This window comes from Nannospalax galili, unplaced genomic scaffold (assembly GCF_000622305.1).
Source record: "Nannospalax galili isolate Female #2095 unplaced genomic scaffold, S.galili_v1.0 scaffold1857, whole genome shotgun sequence".
Taxonomy (NCBI): domain Eukaryota; kingdom Metazoa; phylum Chordata; class Mammalia; order Rodentia; family Spalacidae; genus Nannospalax; species Nannospalax galili.
Window position 1 is genome coordinate 332,110 of NW_008338858.1, and position 20,408 is coordinate 352,517.

At 48.1% G+C, this 20,408-nt stretch overlaps 1 protein-coding gene across 1 annotated transcript in view; it reads left to right on the forward strand.

Moving 5' to 3' along the window:
- The window catches only part of Otog (otogelin), a 78,888-nt gene that overhangs the window by 31,726 nt on the left and 26,754 nt on the right, over positions 1-20,408 (forward strand). Inside the window, exons 24-33 of the mRNA XM_008833396.1 lie at positions 4,140-4,247; positions 6,410-6,548; positions 8,920-9,054; positions 9,328-9,474; positions 9,728-9,847; positions 11,396-11,512; positions 12,175-12,331; positions 15,348-15,374; positions 17,688-17,855; positions 18,436-18,714. Coding sequence (XP_008831618.1) covers positions 4,140-4,247; positions 6,410-6,548; positions 8,920-9,054; positions 9,328-9,474; positions 9,728-9,847; positions 11,396-11,512; positions 12,175-12,331; positions 15,348-15,374; positions 17,688-17,855; positions 18,436-18,714 — 1,397 coding nt within the window. The remainder of the gene's footprint in view (positions 1-4,139; positions 4,248-6,409; positions 6,549-8,919; positions 9,055-9,327; positions 9,475-9,727; positions 9,848-11,395; positions 11,513-12,174; positions 12,332-15,347; positions 15,375-17,687; positions 17,856-18,435; positions 18,715-20,408) is intronic.

Consider the following 20,408-nt stretch of genomic DNA (forward strand, 5'->3'; position numbering starts at 1 on the left):
TATTTTATTTTGTTAATGTAGTAACTTATATCAGTTGATTTTCTAATATACCAACCTCTCATTCCTGAGGTAAGATCCAGCTGTGATACATCATTTAATATTTGATATTCATGGCAGATATTGGCATGTTTTTTTTTAAATTTTTTTGCTTGAAATGTGTTTTATGAATTTGGTATCAAGAATATTGGCCTTATAGAATGAGTTGGGAAGTATTATCTGCTTTTCAGTCTCTTGGAAGAGTTTATTTAGAATTTGTATTATTTCTTTCTTAAATCCTTGATAAAATAACTAAGAAAGTTTTAAACATCACACTCAATTTCTTTCATAGATTTCGGGCTATTTCAGATTTCCTGTTTCTTATTGACTAAACTTTCATAATGTCTTTTAAGAAAATTTTCTGTCTTTTCTAAGTAGTCGCATTTATTGTGACAAGTAGACCAAACCGTGCTTTTAATACCTGTAGGATCTGTAATGATATCTCTTCTTCATTTTTTTATCTTCATAATTTATTTTCTCCCTTTTCTTTTCTTTTTTTTTTAAACTTCTTTTCATTCTAGCCAGGGATTTGTCAATTTTACTGATCTTTTCTATAATATACAGAATTCTGATTAACATTTTCCCTCACTGGTTTAATTTCACCATTATCCCCTACTATGCAGCATATCTTTTTATTTATTATCTTTATTTTATGCTTATGAGTATTTTGTTTGCATGTATGTAAGTGCACCCATGTCATGCAATGTCGGTGGAATCTAGAAGAGGCCATCTGATCCCCTGGAACTGGAGTTACAGCCAGTTGTGAGCCACCATGTGGGTGCTGGGACCTGAACCCAGGTGCTGTACATGAGCAGAAAGTGTTCTTAACCACTGACCCATCTCTCCAGCCCCTCATCTTTTAAAAAAAGATTTATTTTTATTTTAAGTGTATTGCCTGCATGTTTGTATATATATCATATGTGTGGCTGGTGTCTGTGGAGTCCAGAAGAAGGTGTCAGATCCTTTGGAACTGGAGCTATAGGTAGTCAATTATGATCCATCATGTGGGTGCCAAAAACTGAACTGGGTCCTCTGCAAGGGCAGCCGGTGCTCTTAACTGCTGAGCCGTCTCTCAAGCCCTGTCTTGTCTTTTTAAACACTCATTGTCACTATCAGCAGTTTGTCTGTCATGTATCCACATATTTCTGTGTGTCTATCCTACTTGAAATTGAGCTTCATCAATAGTTCTGAGTGTTCCAGCCATTATTTCCCCTGGAGATTATAACTGTACTCCATCAGAGTACCTGATACTATCTCCTAAATCATTAAGACTCTGTCCATTTTTTTTACCCTAGGCCTTCCTCTATTCAGATTGGACCATTTCGTTTGTTCACGTCATTACTAATCATTACCTCTGAAGTACTTAGTCTGTGAAGTACTTAGTCTCTTCCTGTCCTTTCAGATTTTTTTTACTTAGTCTATTATGTTTTCCAAAACTTCTTCCTGTTTCCTGATAGTCTCCTACTATTCACTCTTTCTATCTGACTCTAATTCTTTTTTTAAAAAATAATTTATTGAGAATTTCATACATGCACATGGATTTTGATCAAATTCACGCCCGCTCCCTCCTCTTCCATCCCTTCTAATTATTTTGTAAAAATATTTTATTATTTTTATGTGTATTAGTATACTGTCTGAACTGGAGTTATAGATGGTTGTTATCTGCCACGTGTGTGCTGGGAATTGAACCCGGGTCCTCTATAAGAACAGTCAGTGCTCTTAACCACTGAGCCATCTCTCCAGTCCCTCCCTTCTAATCCTTAAATATATTTATAGTCTGGTGTGTAATCCCGGTATTTATGATTATGGAGTCAGGAGAATCAAGAGTTCAAGGCCATCCTAAGATTCACAGCAAGTTCAAGGCCTGCCTGAGCTACATAGTGACACCCTGTCTCAAAAAAACAAGGACCAGACTAGCTCAGTGGTAGGGCCCTTGCCTAGCATGTGCAAAGTCCCAGGTTCACCCTTCAGAACTGCACAGGCAAACAAAAGGCTCTGTATTTATAATAACTCAAAGTCCTTGTCTGTTTATTCGATCCTGTGTATTATTTGGAGATCCCCTTTAAGTGCTTCTTGATTTTTCCCCTACTTAGGAGTCATATTTTTAAAAATATTTTTATTATTTTTATTTTATGTGTATGAGTGTATTGCCTGCCTGTATATGAGTGCACCCGTGTCCTGCAATGTCACGGAGGTCAGAAGAGGGCTTCAGATTCCCCTGGAACTGGAGTTAAGGACAGTTTATAGCTGCCATGTGGGTGCTGGGAATTGAACTGGGTCCTCTGCAAGAGCATCTCTCCAGCCCCAGGAGTCATATTTTTTTATTTCTTATCTAGAAAGTTTTACTGGGTGTTGGCTACAATGATTCTGTTTTGTTGTCTTTCTTTATTGCGCATTGAAAGTTTGTATAATAGGCAGTTAATTTACTGGTTCATTAACTTGATATTTCCAAGGCTTGATGCTGAGCTGAGTTAGATTGTCTAACAGAACTGCTGCCAGGCCCCGGGTGTTAAGGGGGGTCTTTCCACACTGGCTGACCATAGTCCTCACATCTTCTGGCACTGCCTCACATTGGGACTCTCCCTAATGTCACACTTCCTCAGTAGCTGTTTATTTGCAGGCCTCAGGAATCCTTCCTTGACCACACACTGTTCTTTATTGTCTAAAGATCTAAAGTAACCTTTAAGTAGAATTATGGAGGTTTTTTCCTCTGAGCAGACCTTTCCTATTTAATATCCTGACCTGTGTATACCAGCCACTCTGGAAGCCCCAAACTCAAGCGCCAGTCTCCTCTCCTCCATGATGCACTGGGCTCGGCTCACGTCCCATCATCCTGCTCTGCAGTCCAGAAAGTGACTCTGAGAGTAAAACACAGATGTGGGGAGGAATTAGCAAGAAACCTTTTAAAATATGACAATGCACTTGTTCCTCTTAGCCTTTTTAAACTATGTACATCTATCTCTTTGAAAAATAAAATAGGAAATGTAAAGATCCTGGGCAGATTCTGGATCTGGAAAAAAAAAAAAAAAGCTTTTGCCAAAGCTATTATTCTTTTTTATTAGTACATTTATTTATTTATTTTATGTGTACGCACATATGTATGTGCCACAGGGTGTGTGCGGAAGTCAGAAGATAACTTTCAGGAGTTCTCTTTCACCATATAGGTCCTGGGGATTGAACCTGGGTTGTCAGGCTTAGTGGCAAGTGCCTTTTCTGGTTGTATTAATTTCTTTCCTGTTGCTGTGATAAAATACCATAACCAAGGAAACTTGTAAAAGGAAGAGTTTGAGCTTATGGTTCCAATGGTAAGAGTCATAATGATGGCAAAGGTAGCCAGAGCAGAAAGCTAAGCAATTACATTTTGAAGCAGGCACAGGAAGCAGAAAACAACTGGAGATCTGGCAAGGCTTAAGAGCTCTCTAAGCCCGGCCCCAGTGATGTGCTTAAGCATGGCCACACCTTCTAAGACCTCCCAAAACAGCGCCACCAACTGGGGACAAAATACTAGGAACTTATGGGGGACATTCTCATTCAAACCACCACCCATGCTAAGCTATCTTTATGATCCCAAAGCTTGTATTCTTATCAGTTTCCAAGATTGTACCCTGATGATGCCTAGACGTAGCCTAGAGTTGTGGTCTAAGAATTCATAAATTCCATGAGATGTCCCTGGCTCCTCTCTGGGATGGAGTCAGTTTTCACGGAAGCCAGACGAGAATGTAGTAGCACTGTGGCTTTGGAGTCTATGGGCTGAGAGCTCCACGAACCACCTGTGTAGGGACGATGCCAAGCCCATGGCTCTCATTAGTTTGCATCGAGTGCCTGTGGAACAATTGACATCCTGACCCGAGAGACTGTGGCTGGTAGACTGAGCCTTACTCCCCAAGGGATGGTAGAGACATCTGAGACAGGCCTAGCCTGCCCCAGTTTTTCCATTTACCAAGGTGCCTCTGAACCTTACTAGGCATCAGTAAAGTGGATAGTGGACTCATGGTCCATCTCTAGGGTAAATGCTGAGAGCCACCCATGTGATGCACAATTTTCTACACATGGAGGATCTAGAAGAGTGCTCTTCTGACCACTTGTTCGCTGTGTCCCTCCAGCTTGCTCAGACACGGGGATGCATGCTTCCCACCAGAGGAGTGCCCATGTACCTGGAAAGGGAAGGAGTATTTCCCAGGAGACCAGGTGGTATCGCCCTGCCACACCTGGTAAGTACGGCTACTTAGCAGGCCTTGCTTTTGCTGGGAAAGACATGATTTCCCTTCTACCGTGTTCATCATCATGTTGAATGTTGAGTAGGAGTATAATACTCTGGAGTACTTTGTGATTACTTATATGAATGTCAGATGTATCTCTGAATGCACATATTTGTACTCATGACAGTGCATAGTTACATGAATGTGTAAGTATGGGTATAAATAAATAAATGCATGTAAGCGAACATATATGGACATACATAAAAAGGCAGATATTATAGATCTGAACATGCTCGTGAATATGCAGTTAGGAGTTTGTTTATATATATAGGTGTGTTTATATATTTACATGTATATGCATCTATTTGGTATATGTATATGCAAAGTATGTGACTGTGTGTGCACTGAACATACATATTTGCATTCACCTGAGTGAGCACACTTGTGAAAATATGCCTGTGTACTTTGTGATTGTAGAATTGCATATGTACAAAGGGAGAGTGTATGTGAGTGTATTTACATGCTGTCTACTCAGCAGCGTTTGTACACACATACAGGAGTGTGCACCTGGATTGGATTCAATGTAGAGACTGGGACCCAGAAGCCTATCAGAGACTCTCAGAGAGGCTGTTTTAGAGAGCCATCCAACCAGTGTCAGCCAGCCCCCAGTTGCAGTTTTATGCCCAGTTCAAACTATCCTGTTTCTCCAGCCCAGAGGGCAGGCAAAACATTCCTTCCCACATTAGCAGTAGGGTCCCAGTCAATGCCATGCTCCCAGGTTGTTTACCACATAAACCAGGGGGTGTGTGTGGTCAGAAGCCTGGATACCTGACTCCTGAAGTCTCTGAGTAGACTATTAGGACACAGAGCCCTGTGCAGGTGTGCTCAGGTGGAGGATTTCATAACCAGTGGACCAGGGGTGACAGATCATTGGTAAGAGATGGAAACTGCTTGACTTGGACTTGCACAAGAACACAGTCTGTGACTCTTGGTTCTCCCTGTAAATACTCCTCAGATCAGACCACTTCTCCAGCTTCCCACTGTGTGACTGTGCTGAGCCACCACCTTCTTTTCTCTAATTTGCTTCCATCACCTCCCAGGTGGCCTTTCTGCCTCTCTGAACCTTTAGTTTAGGCACAGTGCAGCCGCCAGTGCCGAGCACGAATCGGGTTGTGCGCTGGCCATGTTGGTCCTCCAGGGACTCGCTCTCTTTCCTTGGGCCTCTGTCACCCAGCCATCCATCACTCTCTCTTCCCTCTTACCCTTGGGCTATCTGTCCTGACTATCACCCAAGTGTTCCCTCAGGCCTTTGCATACCACTTCCCACAATGCTCCTCTTCCAAATGTCCATACAGTTAACTCTCACCTCCTCGAACTCTCTGCTCGCTTGTCTCCTGACAACCTTATTTAAAATTGTGACTCATCTCCACACACTTCAATTCTTACCCCCCCACCACAGCACCAACTGCCTTCAACACATTATGTGACTTACTCAGACTTGATGATATTTTTTTAAAAAATTATATATTTATATATATTTTTATGTGTATGAGTGTTATGCCTGCATGTGTGTAAGTGCACCTGTGTCATGCAGTGTCCGTGGAGGACAGAAGAAGGTGTCCAGATCCCCTGAAACTAGAATTACAGATGGTTGTTAGCCACCATGTGGGTGCTGGGATTCGAACCCAGGTCTTCTGTAAGAACAGCCAGTGCTCTTAACCACTGAGCCATCTCTGCAGCCCCAGACTTGGTGCCTTTTAAGTTTATTTTTCAATGTAACTATTTCCTCTCTAGGATATAAGTTTCACTAAGGCAAAGGGTTTTTTGTCTGTTTTGTTCAGTGAGGTTTCTCAAACTCTTGGAAGAATGCCAGAGATATGGTTAGCATCTGATATGTGTTGAATGCGTGAACAAATAGATGTTGTAATGAAAAGGGAATGGAATCAGAAAAATGTGAGTTAACTCAGCTCCACTATTTGCTGGCTGTGGGCCTTTAACCTCTCCAAGCTCTCATAAAATGGGGCTCACAGTCCCAACTTCCTGGATTCTGTTGGAGGTTACTATGTTTGCTGACCCCTTGTACAGGGGCACACTGTGTGCATTCAACAGGCAAGGGCTCTATCCAGCATGGGGCAGAGTGTGTCTGGTGAGCTGTCTGGGTGCATGTGTTTCAGCCTGTGCCAGCAGGGCACGTTCCAGTGCACCCTACATCCCTGTGCCTCCACCTGCACTGCCTATGGCGACCGGCATTACCGCACCTTCGATGGGCTCCCATTTGACTTTGTGGGGGCCTGCAAAGTACATCTGATCAAGGTGAGCTCCTGGGTGTGTCTGCCCTGCTGTCTCCCTGGGAACCCAGAGAAACCAGGGACCAAGACCTGTCAGGCATCTTGATGCTCTGGCCTCCAGGCTGGTGCATAATTGGGTGGCTGGGGGGTCTAAGAGTTGGAGTACAGCTGCCAGAGATGGGGGAGTCAGCCATGGTGGAGGGGACCCCACTGCCTGTCCACTCACCATTACAACCTTGCCCAGTGGGTCCCAGCGTTTTTTTCTGTCTGTGAGAGAAAGAGCTCATGCCTTTCGAGCTTGCTTTCATTACAATATGTGCCTGGTGTCCACCAACCATCTTTGAGAATTCTCTCAATTTTCAAAGCAGTCCACAGATTGCATTGGTTGGCTCCATATTACAGATGGGCCTGGGGACGGTAAGGAACTTGATTAAAGTTGTACAGCTAGCCGGCCACAGAGGTGGAGTTAGAGTGAAAACAAGCAATACGATTAGAAACATGAGTTACCCATTCAGAAATTTTTAGTTCCCCCAAAGGGAGAGGAATGGTGACGTCAATCGTGTAGTAAACGGCAGAGTCCCCCAAAGACGAGGGGCACCAATAGGTGCACAGGGCAGTGCCAGACACACCCGGGGATCTGGTTTGCTCAGGCCTGCCTGTCTCATATTGGCAATAAGAGCAAGAACAGAGCCGAGCAGGCATGTGTGTGTATTCCTATATGTATTTAAGTACGCTTTATTTACTTTGTGGTGCTGGAGATTGAGTACCAGGCTTGCATAGGCTGGGAAAACAAGACTTTTCTTGTCTATGATGAAAGCATTGTCCTGGGGTCTTTTGCATAATTTTAGTAATTCCACAAAATAAATATTATTCTTCATGCCCCATTTTATTTTATTTTTATTATTTGTTTATGCGTTTTGAGATGTGGTTTTGCTATGTTGCCAGGCTGAAGCCAAACTCTTGGTCTTGAGTGATCCCCCACCTCAGCCCCTTGAATAGTGGGATTATAGATATGTGCCGTGGTGGCTGTATTTAATTCTTAAAATTAATTCATTTATTAGTTTTGAGACAGAGTCTCTCTATGTAATCCAGGCAGGCCTTGAAATCACAGCAGTCCACCTGTCTCCAGCTCCCAAGTGCTGGGATTATAGGTGTGTGAAGCTAGATCATTTTAATTTTTGTAAATGATGTGTGTTTTCCATTCAAACTTAAGACAGCATAAAACAATATATTAAAAACAAGTCCTCATCTTTATATCCCCTGAAGGATACTTTGTTCTCATTCTGTGTTGAGTAGCCGCTCCTAAGAGCCAGGGTGAATCTTTTAGAAGTATTTCCCATGAGACACACGAACACGCCTCCATACCCCCCTCCACACCCTCCCCCTCCCATACACACAGAGTTTAGTTTACATGAATACAACAGCACAATTTGCTTTTTCCATGTAAGAGTATATGTTGGGTATCATCTCACACTCACCATGTGCTGTTTCCCCTCTAACGCTGGACAGTACACTCTGTGGCTTTCTCTGGAAAGAATGTGCATAAAATTCTCCACATGGACATCTAGGTTGTTTCCAGTACTTAAAGACTACAGCAAAGACGTGTGTGAATGTATCCCTAGGTGCTTTGAAGTGGAATTGCTATATAAAAAAGCGATGTAGACTTAAAATGTTACTTAATGCTGGAAACCTTCCACCACAAAAGGCTTATATCGACAGTGTGTGTCAGACAGTGTCCCTCCTCTACCCCATCACACTAGCCATTCCTGTTATATTGATTCACTCACCCATTCATTCCTTAGATCCTTTAGAGGAGAGTCATATCTGCTAAACACTACACTAGCACCCAGAAACCTAAACTGAGCTTCAAAGAACCGAAGTCAGCCTTCCAAAGCCACACAGCTGACAAGAAGTGGGTTGAGAACTGGGGGATCACTCGGTCAGTGAAGTGCTTTCAAGCACAAAGACTTGAGTTCACCTTTAGAACCTGGGCTGTGCATGTAACCCCAGCACTGGGAAGCAGAGGCAGGTGGATCCCTGGGACTTGCTGGCCAGTCAGCCCAGCCTACTTGGTGAATCCCAGGCCAGTGAGAGACCTTGTCTCAAAAATCAAGGTGGGCAGTGTCCTTTTACCTCCACACAGCACATCATTCAGTGTTTTCAAAAGGACATGACTAGCAAAAGGTTATAGTCACTAACTTGGGAGGTTACATTCAGGCACATATGCATGCATACTCACACACATGTGTACCTGCACACACAAGGATATGTCCACACATCCTCACCGTATGCACAAAATAAATTAATGGAAAAGCGGGAATCCACATCCTGCCACCTCTGTGCCCTTCCCAGACCTCTCCTCTCCCCGGTTGCATTGTGTTCTCTTTTCTTCTCAGAGTACCTCAGAGGTCAGCTTCTCAGTGATTGTGGAAAATGTGAACTGCTACAGCTCTGGCATCATCTGCAGGAAGTCCATCTCCATCAATGTTGGCAACTCACTCCTCGTCTTTGACGACGACTCAGGGGATCCGGTAAGGCCCAGCACTGGGGATGGTCATGTAGACAGTGCACAGACTGGGGGAGGGGTGACTGGGGCAGGAGAGGGATGAGAGACAGAGAGCCACTAGGAAGGAGCTTTGACTGGATTCCTTGTGCAGCGTGAAGATCAGACATCACTGTCGGGGCCGAGGGAGGCAGAGGCATTGGTGAGGTTCGAGGGTCGGGCAATGACTTATAGTCAGATCTGACTGACATGGATGTGGAGAGACACTTGGCCTCAGGACTGAGCAGCTGTGTCTTCCTAGAGTCTGGAGAGCTTCCTGGATGAGAAGCAGGAGGTCCACACCTGGAGAGCGGGCTTCTTCACGCTGGTTCATTTCCCAAGGGAGCACGTCACCCTTCTGTGGGACCAGAGAACCACTGTGCACATCCAAGCAGGCCCTCAGTGGCAGGTAGTCAGGAGCATTGATCATCGCCACTTCTGTTGTTGCCTGGGACTGACCAAACTGCTGCTGTCCTTGGCTGAGCCATCCTTCCCTGAGAGGACAGGAGGAACATGTCCCAGTGCCACCATCCACTCAGTTCTGAGACCCTTTCCTGATGTTGTCAGGTCCCTCAAACTTTGATCCCCACAGTTGTCTCTGGATCCACAACAGCTCAGCTCTGGTATACGCACAGCTGACGTGGAATCCTCTCTCCTTTCAGGGTCAGCTGGCAGGCCTCTGTGGGAACTTCGACCTAAAAACTGTCAATGAGATGTGGACCCCAGAGAACCTGGAGCTAACTAACCCCCAGGAGTTTGGCAGCAGTTGGGCTGTGGTTGAGGTAAGGCCTCCTGGGCTGACTGGTACCCTCACTCACTTGGATGGGCCCCGCTGGTGTGAGGCTGTTCCTGGGAACGCCCCCTGCCTCTGGCTGGCATCTGCAGCTCTAGATTCTGTCCCTATCCTTCAAGGCCAACAGTCCACCTTCCCTTTGGCCAGGCCCAGGAGACCGGATGAAGTCTTTGGAAGGAGGCAAGGGTTCTCCTAGGAAAGATGGCCACCTAGTGGGGAAGCCGAGGCTTGCTGAAACCCCATGTTTGGCACTAGCTTGGCTACAGAGTCCAGAGAGTGCTGTGGGCTGAGGCAATCCTCAGAGAATGCTCCTCAGAGGAGGTGGGACCAGGCTGATAGTTAGCAGAAAGGCCATGTTTAGCTAGATGACTGACTCAGGCCACTGAGAGGGAGGACAGGAGCAGAAGCAGGAATAAAGAGTGTCCCTGAAGCTTGGGAGATGCCGGACCTAAGGCTGCCTGCTGTGAGCTGTGGGGACACTACTGAGCTGAGAGCAGGGGACCTGGGTTCTCTCTGGGCTCTCTGGGTGACCTCAGTCCTCTGTTGACGTGAGGGGGCTATGCCAAGAGAGGGATGGTGAATATTTGTCACTTCATGTGAAAGCTCTGATCAGTCTGAAGCTTCACTAAGCAATGTCTAAGACTTACATTAGGTTTCAATGGAAGGACTGTGATTGATTATTTATGCTTGTCCTAGGTACAGTAGTGGAGAGTGTGATATGAGTGTTTCATAGATCTCTTATCTTGACGGAGTGATCTTAGTTCTTTGCTGAGGATAGATGGAGTTGGGCTTGGGTCATGGGGAAGGCAGAGCAACCTCAGAAAAGTGTTCCTTAGTCCATCCCCATTTTAGAAAAGCTGATGGCTGATTTTGTTGCTGTGATGCCCTCACCCCCACCACATATTTCTCCATTGCTTATAACCTTAGGAGTACCCTGGAGGTCCCATTGGAAATGGAGGCCTGAGGAAGGAGGGTCAGTGGACTTGAGGGAAATCTGTGTTAGTTATACATTTCTGTATAGCGATGGTGTTCAACTTGACACCACTAAGGACACACATCTGGGCCCTCCACTCAGGGTCCCACAAGTTGCAGTCAAGGTGACAGCCAAGGCTGGGATCTCACCCAGAGGCTCCTCTGGGGAAGGAGCCAGTGGCTATGGGTTGTTTTCTGCTCCTGGTACCCACAGGCCTGAAAGCTTTGGCTTTTGGGTGGTTGTTGGCCCCCCTCAACTCTTAGAGGCTAAGCATATTTCCTGTCATGTGGGGTTCCCAACATGGCTCCTTACTTCCTCACAGTCAGCAAGGCAGACTCCATCTAGGTGGGCTCTGAGGATACAGCCATGTGTTTCCTGGCACCTTTGGTGTGTACTGTCGGTAGGAAGCAAGCAGGTCCCTCCCACTTCCCAAAGGTGGATGTTATACAAGGACATTGATGCCAGAAGGCCACCCTCAGTCTTTCCATGGCCCCAGTCACAGGCACTTGAGGGGTGGAGAGATCTGCGCAGTGTCATAAGCACATCCCTGGCTTTATCTCTCAGTGCCCAGATACTCTCGACCCCCGGGACACATGTGTCTTGAATCCTCTCCGAGAACCATTTGCCAGGAAGGAGTGTGGTATCTTGCTCAGCGAAGTGTTTGAGACCTGCCACCCTGTGGTAAGTGCCACCCACGGTGAGTGGCCCTGCCTTGGCCCCTCCTGACCTCTGACCTTCCCAGGACCATTTCTGCTCAAAGACTCCCTTAGAAGAGGCAAGGCCTTTCTCTGCTACTCTTCTGCCTCTAGCCTGCTCAGAACCTTCCCTGTGTTCCCACAGGGAGGACCAGGGTGAGCCAGCCAGCAGCTTCTGTGGGCTCTGCCAACCCAGCTGGGCCTGGCTCTTCCTCCTTGTCCGGAAGCTGCTGCAGAGCGAGCTTGCTGTGGGGCTCTCTCTTCCATGGAGAAGAGAATGTTGGGGATCAGGTCCACACAGGACCTCCAGGGCTTCAAGGATCTCCACAGACTGGCCTCTGTGTCTCCAGCCTAGCTGAGCAGTTCACAGCTTACCCTGTCTATCTGTTTTTCAGTCATTCCCTGAGACCCTGGGTCTGACAGTCTGGGCTCAGGAGTGGAGAGCTTCTCAAAGTGGGTGTCTGCCTGTGCCACGGAGTTCCTTCTTCTGACCTGGCTGTCTCTCTCCCCCAGCCCTCATCCATGCAAACAGCTCACCCTACCCTGTGGCTGTCTTCATATTGTGCTGGTGGCTATCACCAGAAAAGATGCAGGCCTGACTACCCTTCAGGATCTGTCCTCTGACCTCTGACCTCTGACCTCCCCCAGGTCGATGTCACATGGTTTTATTCAAACTGCCTGACGGACACATGTGGGTGTAGCCGGGGTGGTGACTGTGAGTGCTTCTGTGCCAGCGTGTCAGCCTACGCCCATCAGTGCTGCCAACATGGGGTGGTCATTGACTGGCGGACCCCCCGCCTCTGCCGTGAGTGCCCCCATCATCCCAGGGAACCAAGTGGGGTGTCCACCATCACCCTGGCTAGCATTTATTTGGTGCTCACTGTGTGCCAGGCACCAGCCCCTTTGTGCTCAGTCTTTACTGTGTCTATACCTACCCCCAAAGCAGGGCTGTACACTCCTGTATTGAAGTTGGTGAGCCTGGGGGAGGTGGGGGGCAGTGAAGTGCCATGTTCAAGGTCACTCAGGATAATGAGGGAGCCAAAATTCATCCCAGAGAGGCTGATGTAGACCTTAACCTCATTGCTAAGGAGTTCTGAGCCCCGGGTTCCAGAGCCAGACTGACTTTTGCATGCTGTGTGACCTCAAACAAGCTGCCCAGCCCCTCTCAGGGTCAGTTTTTTAATCTGAAAAAAATAGGAATAGGACTGACTTAGCAGGCTTATTACGAGCTCAAACAGGATGACAAACACCAGAGCCTTTGACAGCCGAGCTGTGGACAGAAGGCCTGCGACAGGCAGCACGAGGTCTGTTTACTCAGAGGAGTGGCCATCTGTAAATGCTGCTGATGGAACCTCTACCAAATAAGACTATTCTAAGCACACACACCCGTACACATAAACTTATATACATGTGTTATTGGTAGTACAAATGCACATCACAAAACATACAAGGGAATTTTCCCAGTTTACACTTTTACCATAGATCCCAGTATTCCACGGGGGAATTCTCCTGGTTTACACTCTGTTTTGGGGTCAATAGTGAGTGTCCAGGCTCGGGAATAGACAGGTTCAGACCCTGAACAGTTCTGCCCGCCTGTGCCTGAGCACATTCCCTACTCTGAAGTACAGGAGTGACACTGAGTCCCCACCTCACAAGTAGTGAGAGTTAAATGACACAAAGCTCGTAGCACACTGGCTTGGTTCTCCACACCACTGTTAATAAGCACAGGGGTGTTGGCATGTCTTGAGCCCCAGGGGCTCCAGGCAAGAGAACCCTAGAAAGAAGATGGAGGAGCACCCACCTTTGGCTTCCTTTCTCTCTTCCTTTTTTCCCCAGAGGCCATTCAGCACAGAAGCTGGGTCCTAGTGTAATCGCCCTCTTCCTCTTTTTCCCTGATAACCACCCTTGAAGAAGGGGAGGGACTCACCATGAGAGGGCAGCCTGTCAGTTATCTCATTTAACAGTCATGGTCAGGAGCCTGGCACTTAGAGAGACACCAGAAAACTCAGGGATCAAGTAAAATAGCATTTGAAGGCAGTGTTTTTAAAAGGTAAAAATTTCTATGAAATATTGCTGGCAGATAAAACATCAAAGGGTCAGTGTTACCAACTTTTCCTTTTGTCTGAGGTTTCATGATGACTTAGTGGGACACGGTTTCTGCTTATTTTAATTTTTGATATTTTACTTATTGTGGACTTTTTGCATTAATTTTGTTATGTTCAGAATATTGCATTAAAGCAGCATCTTGTCAACCTAAATAAGACACAGAAAGTTTCTCCAGAGACTAATAACTTTTGGAAAAAGAGCAAAACATTGCAATGGAAATGCATGCTCTATAGTGAACTCTGAGTGTATTAGAAGTTGAAGCAAGGGAAAGTTTTTAAAGGCAAAATGCAGAGGGTTACACGAGATATTTCAAAAACAATAATCCTGGCCCAGAGGGATGGACAGCTCAGTGGGTAAAGGCGCTTGCTGCCAAGGTCTGCAACCTGAGTTCATCCCCGGAACTCACATGGTTGAAGGAGTGAGCAGACACCCTCAAGGTGTCCTCTGACTTCCACATGCGTACCATGACACATGCCAAATACATAAATAGATGTAATTTTAAAGGCAAATCTTTAGCTAAAATGATTAAAATTAAGGGTGTTCAGATCAATAGCAAATGGTGCCAGTCCAAAGTGAGACAGATAGGAAACAGACATCCTAGCAAGGTGTATTTTGTACCAGTGTGTTGTGGCTAGGCTGACTGGCCAGCTGGCCCCAGGTATCCACCTCCCCAGCATTAGGGATTGGGGGATCAAACCCAGGTTCTTGTCCTGTAAGGCAAGCACTTTACCAGCCCATTCATCACTCCAGCCCCAACTTCTGATTTTCTAGTTCAATCTTCCATGTCTGCAAATGAGGAAAGGCAAGTAACTGCCCACAGCCTTATGGCAGCTCAGTTTCTGATTCCGTGTTCTTGTTGATCAAGAGGAGTTGGTGACTCCTCAGACCATACCTGTGTGTGAATCGGGCCCCTTATTCCAGGTCTATCCAGCTGGTTGCTGGTAGCCTTGGCAAGGCCCTCAGCTCAGCCCTTGGGGACTGAGAAATCCATAGGGGAGGTGCAGGGGAATAGACTGTAATGTTGCATTTAGCCACTAGAGAGAGCACTGAGCCCACACTTTAGAAGCTTTTTACTTCTGGCTGATTGGTGGATGAACTGCTGAGCCAAAGACACTGGACACAGAAGGTCCCAGAGAAGCCTGGGATCCCGGAGGTCCTTCTTCCCCGTCCATCCTAGGCTGTGGAACTTCTGTCTCTGGATACCTGCAATATTTCCAATCAGTTTTGGTTCTTGGTTCTGTTATTGTTTTTGAGACAGAGTGTCTAGTCCAAGCTGACTGCGAACTCCCTACATAGCCAAGGATGACCTTGAATTTGATAGTTTTGTCTCTACACCCTACTGATTCAACCCAGGGCCTCATGCATACTAGGAAAGCACTCTTAATAGCTGAGCTACATCTCTAGCCCAACCCCTTCATTCTAATCTTGACCTTCGTGGGCACATAAATGTCCAACATGCATTCATTCAATGCATCACTGAGTGCTACTCCAGGCTAGGCTTTGAGCCTTGTGGTGGGTGGGAATGCAGGGAAGGACCACTATATCTCCTCCTCTTAAAACATCTGAATCTAAAGCCATCCCCAAATCTTGTAGTTTGGGAAGCAGGACAGACCCAGTCTTTGACAAAGGAGGGAAGTGGGAAGCAGGAACCCTGCTCTGACCATCTGTCCTAGCTTGGGTCAGCTCATAGGAAATCTCTGTTCTCTCTCCTTCAGCATACGACTGTGAGTTCTTCAACAAAGGTAAGCCCATTGTCCCCCAAATGGAGCCTCAGTGGCTGGGGCACACTAACTCTGCCCCTGGGCCACATCAATGCTGACCTCCTGAGGTGTTGCTGCTGCTAGAAGACCTGAGACATATGGCTGAGAGGAACTCTATGGTGTTGAGATCCCTGATGGTGAGGGCTTAGGAATGCCCAAGGCTCTGTCCCCAGTCTTTCTGCAGCCCTGTGTGAGGCCCAGGCCGGTCAGTTCCTGGAGATTGTGCTTATCCAGGCCAGCTTCTTTTGGCCCTAGAAATCCACTGATACTAGTGTCTTCCCTTTGTGACCTTCCTAATTGGACTCCACAGGCCCATGGACTATCATCTAGGGTTCCCTGAAGATCTGAGTTTACAAAACCAGACACAAACTGCTGTCTCTGAGGAAGGCTGTAGAAAATCAGATCCATCTTCAAACATAGTTAAGGCTACAGAGTACCAAGATAATGCTAACACTAAGTTATTAAAGAAGGAGAAATCACAAGTCATAGCTAAAGACACAGGGGAGGTGAGTGTCCAGCCTCTTAATCAGTTTGATCACTGAGGTTGAGTGGGCAGTGCTGAGAGGGCTGTCAAGGGAGTTATCGGCACTGAACTTCATCCACGTGGGTCAAGGTGAAGTGCTGGACTAGATGCTCTAGTCCTTTGATTACCAAGCCCCTAGCTCTCCTCTGGCCTGTAGGGTGTGGGTATAAGGCTTGATGCTCATTTTCCTGTACTATGAGATTTGAGTTTGAGAAGTGTCCTCTCTGGCAGGTCTATGGCTAGTGGGATGGAGACAGGAGACAAGACTAGGGATCTGCAAGATGAGGGCTGAACCAGGCTGCAACATGACAACTCAGATACCAAAAATGGGTTTGCCAAGTGTTGGTCTCAAGAGGCTGTGAGGGCCTCGAGTCTTAAATTCCTAAAGGAATAGCTCTGGGAGAATTACAGTCCCTGGGACGGGAGTGTCTGTGTGACATCAGGCGAAGACATTTCAGCAGCACAGCTCTGAACAGAGTTTCCTCCTCCTGTGGCATTTTGGGTGTCAGTAACTTGCAAAGGACAAGCTGCTTCTAGCATCCTCCACCCACCCACCCGCCCACTCTACCATGCCTTGCTCAGTTCCACCAGCATTTTCTGTGGTCCAGGCCTCTTGGGGTGCTGGAAAGGACATCAGCCAACTCTACACATTGGTTTTTGCTTTTGGGGGGTCTTTTTGAGTCAGTGTCTCCCTATAACCCCAGCTGGCCTAGAACTTGCTGTGTAGACCAGGCTGGCCGAGAGCTCACAGAGATCCGCCTGCCTCTGCCTCCCTAGTGCTGGGATTAAAGGCGTGCGCCATCATGCCCGGCTTTTTTGCTTATTTTTTGATAGCTGGTTGCTGACCATTTACCAGCACAGCACTGCCTGTCTGCTGTCTAGTGTGGGACAAGGCAGGGATCCCCGATTCAGATCCACATTGTCGAGCTGTGATCTGTGCGTTTCTGCTCCAAGGACTGGCAGGGCATGGAGGCGAATGTGGCAGCGGAGGGTGCAGTGTGAGCTTCACCAAGGAGGTGACATTTGAGCTGGTCTCCAGAGACAGATTGGTGCTTGCCAGGCACACAATGAGGGGGACTTCTCTGAGGGGGTGGGACAGCATGATAGAGATAAGCTAGGACCAGGGTGTGGCTTTCAAAGAAGTAGGAACCAAGATCAGTGTGGCAGAAGCAGGTGGTGGTCAAAGCAGGGGTCCAGGAGTGAAGAGCTCTTAATTCAAGCTGGGCTCTTGTGATTCTATTCTGAGGGTGGTAGGGAGACATGGGAAGGTGACTCAGGCTGCTGTGGGGCATGCCAGAGGCAAGAAGATGGGTTATACAGCTGTTGCAATTGTCTGGGACACTCGCCCCTTCTCCAACCTATACCCACAGCTCCAGGAGCCCTTCCAAACACAAAAGGGACATGTACGTGAAATAAATAGCCGATGCTAGCTCAGGGCCCTGTCATCCTTCAGGCTGGGGCTGTAATGTATTCTTCTAGGGGTGCCCTGATAGAGCACTGGCTGTAACAGTAACATTTCAGGGTGAAGGCAGGCATGGAGATGCCCCCAGGGGTGACCTTCAGTCATCTGCAATGACTCATGCTCAGGGGAAGAGTCAGTTTCCCTCAGTGGCTGCCACTCTGGGAGCCCTAGCTCATCACGGACATTAAGTTTTCCTGGGGTCTGGGTCAGGCAGCCATGGAGAATCCCTCTCTAGCACCCTGCCTCTTCCACACCTGGGTGGGACAAGTGGGCTGGGTAGTGCAGTTTGTGATGAGGCTCTTCTCTCCAGCGCTAGGTAAGGGTCCTTACCAGCTGTCCAGTGTGGTGGCTGGTGGCGCCCTAGTGGCGGTGAAGGCAGTGGGTGGTGACATAGCCCTCATAAGGGAGGAAGATCTGGCACCAGGGGACATTTCAAGCTTCCTGCTGACAGCTGCTCTGTATAAGGCCAAGGCTCATGGTAAGGCCCACCCTGGCCCCAGTCTAGCCCTCTGGGGAAAGATGGTGTTGATAGAGGAGGTTCTGAAGCCTTAAGCTACAAGGCTTCAGCAGGCACCACTTTCTCAGTTCAGACCACTTCTGGGTCAGATTCTTGTCCTCGTCTCACACACACACACACACACACACACACACACACACACACACACGTTTTTCTTCCCCTCCCATCCTCCAAAAAACCTTCAAGGAGACCATGGTCCAGATAGGCCTTTGACCCTCTACCATTGTCCCAAAAGCCCAGAGGTGGCAATGCCCCTTCTTCCTTCCCCTCTTCTTTCCTCTTCCTCTACTTCTGAGGCTCAGTGGTTAGCTTCTGTACCCCTCTACCTTCCCTCACAGTGATGTGTGAGCAGAAGGTGTCCAGCAGGCAGATGGAAGACTGGGGAGAGGGAGGAAGGTCCAGGGAGCTTAGGCAGCCACAGAGGAGCAGGGCCCAGCTAGTCCACAGGGAGCTGTTGTCCTGTGACTGAGGGTGCAGACACATGCTCCCCACCCCCAAATCCAGATCTCTGTGCACTGACCTCACTCCTGTGGCTCTGCAGATCCTGATGTGGTGTCCCTGGAGGCAGCTGACAGACCCAACTTCTTCCTCCATATCACAGCCAATGGGTCTATAGGGTTGGCAAAATGGCAGGGCAGCGAAGTCTTCCACCAGCACGCCACCTTCTCACTACACCGAGGGACATGGCGGGCTGGCCTGGTGGCTCTGGAGTCCCTTGCAAAGCCCAGCTCCTTCTTCTACATATCTGGCCTTGGGCTGGCTATGCGGATGTATGAACACACAGAAGCGTTCCGTGAGGGTGCTCTCTTCCGCCTCCTGGGTAAGTGTCTGCCATGCCATTAGTCTTGGGCTAGGACCTCTTCACTCAGCTGTCCTTCCTGCCCTCTCCTCACTTCCCTTCCACTTGTCCCCAAAGAACAGAACCCTCACCCTCCTGGACCAGAGGAGACCCCCCCCTGCACCTCTGGGATGGGAGGTGTTTGTTCTCTATATTGGCAGTTTAGGGCGTGCTGGCAGGGTTAGTTGAAGACCAGCTAGCTTCCTGGGTCCTGCCTGCTGCCACAGGCCACTCACACAGTGTAAAAATACACAGGCTTTATGGAAGTGACCGAAAGGGATCCGGTGGAGGATCATACAGTCTTCACCTCTGGTTTCCTGCCTTTGGGGCACATATTGTCCCAGGAGCTTATGTCCACAGCAGCACCAGGCCTAGAAGTCAGAGGCTCTAGTTTCTCCTGTGGGAGTCCCAGGCCCCAAGCAGGCTTGCCCTCCCCTGCCAGGTAGCCCTGCTCCCCAAATGTTGCGTTCTGCCTGAATCAGGGTGGGGCTGGGTATCCATTCAGCTGTCATGGGCTGAGTCCCGCATCCACATTCTCCAGGAAGAGTTTTCGCCATCTAGGAGAAAGAACTCTCTGGGAGACTCTGGGACCAGAGTGGAATGAGCAAGGCCCCTAAGCTGGACAGCACAGGGTTTGAATCCTGACCCTGGCCAATGGTATTTGGGGCAGAACCCCCATCTCCCCAACTCTGTGACTTCACCTGTGAAATGGGGGTGTTTGTCTCAGAAGGACACAGTGAGGACCAATGACGGTCAGGGGCACCACTCTGGTAAAAAACTCCTAGATGTCAGTTCTAGGTTCTTCTCTCCAAACTCTTAGAGAAAAAGGCATCTTCAGTCAGTGAGTGTGGGGATCAGAGTGCCAGATGGGTTGCTCCCTCCAGACTTCATGGAGCCTGCCCACAGCCCCTGCTCAGGCTGTGGCTCAGAGACCGAGCCCTTGTGCCAACACAGTCTTGTCTCTACCCACTCCACAGGACACAGCCTTTTCAAGGACATCTGCCCTGGAAAAGATTACTTTCACACCATCATTGCTGTCTGTCTCCTCCTCTAACCAGGGACAGTAGTGCCTGCTTTTCATAGGATGATTGAAGGGCTGAGGAGTAGAGGCAGTGAACTGTTTGTTTACTGTGACCCTTGGCACTGCTTGGGAATTGGCTGTTATTGTTATCATCATTATGAGCCAAGCTAGCAGGGACATGGCTGGTGCTCAGTCTGCAGCAGGGGGACCCCCCAGAACATAGGATGGAGAAGATCATCTCCCTTGTTCATTGGGGCCAGATGCTCATAAGGGCCTTAGGCTCAGAGAGGAAGGCTCTCCCCATACCCAAGGGAAAGTTTTCTACCACCTTGTTAGAGTCCAGGTAGGGGAGGTTCTGTGTTCTTGGATACAGGGCAGGCTTGGCACCAAGATCCCAGAGGGGCAGCCCATAGGAGAGCTCAGTGGTCTAAGCCTGCTCTGTGGCCACCCAAGACCAGCTATCTTACCTGCCCCAGAACATCCCCCAGCTCAGCCCTACACCAGGTTCACAGCTCCACATCCTCAGGATCCCCAGACACTGACCCCAGCCTCCATAGATGCTGCCTCCTCTGCTTAGCTTCTTATCCTTTACGACGTGTGGCCAGTTGTCCCCACCACAGGGCAGAGAGGGCATGGGCTGAGCTTGTCTGGGCTC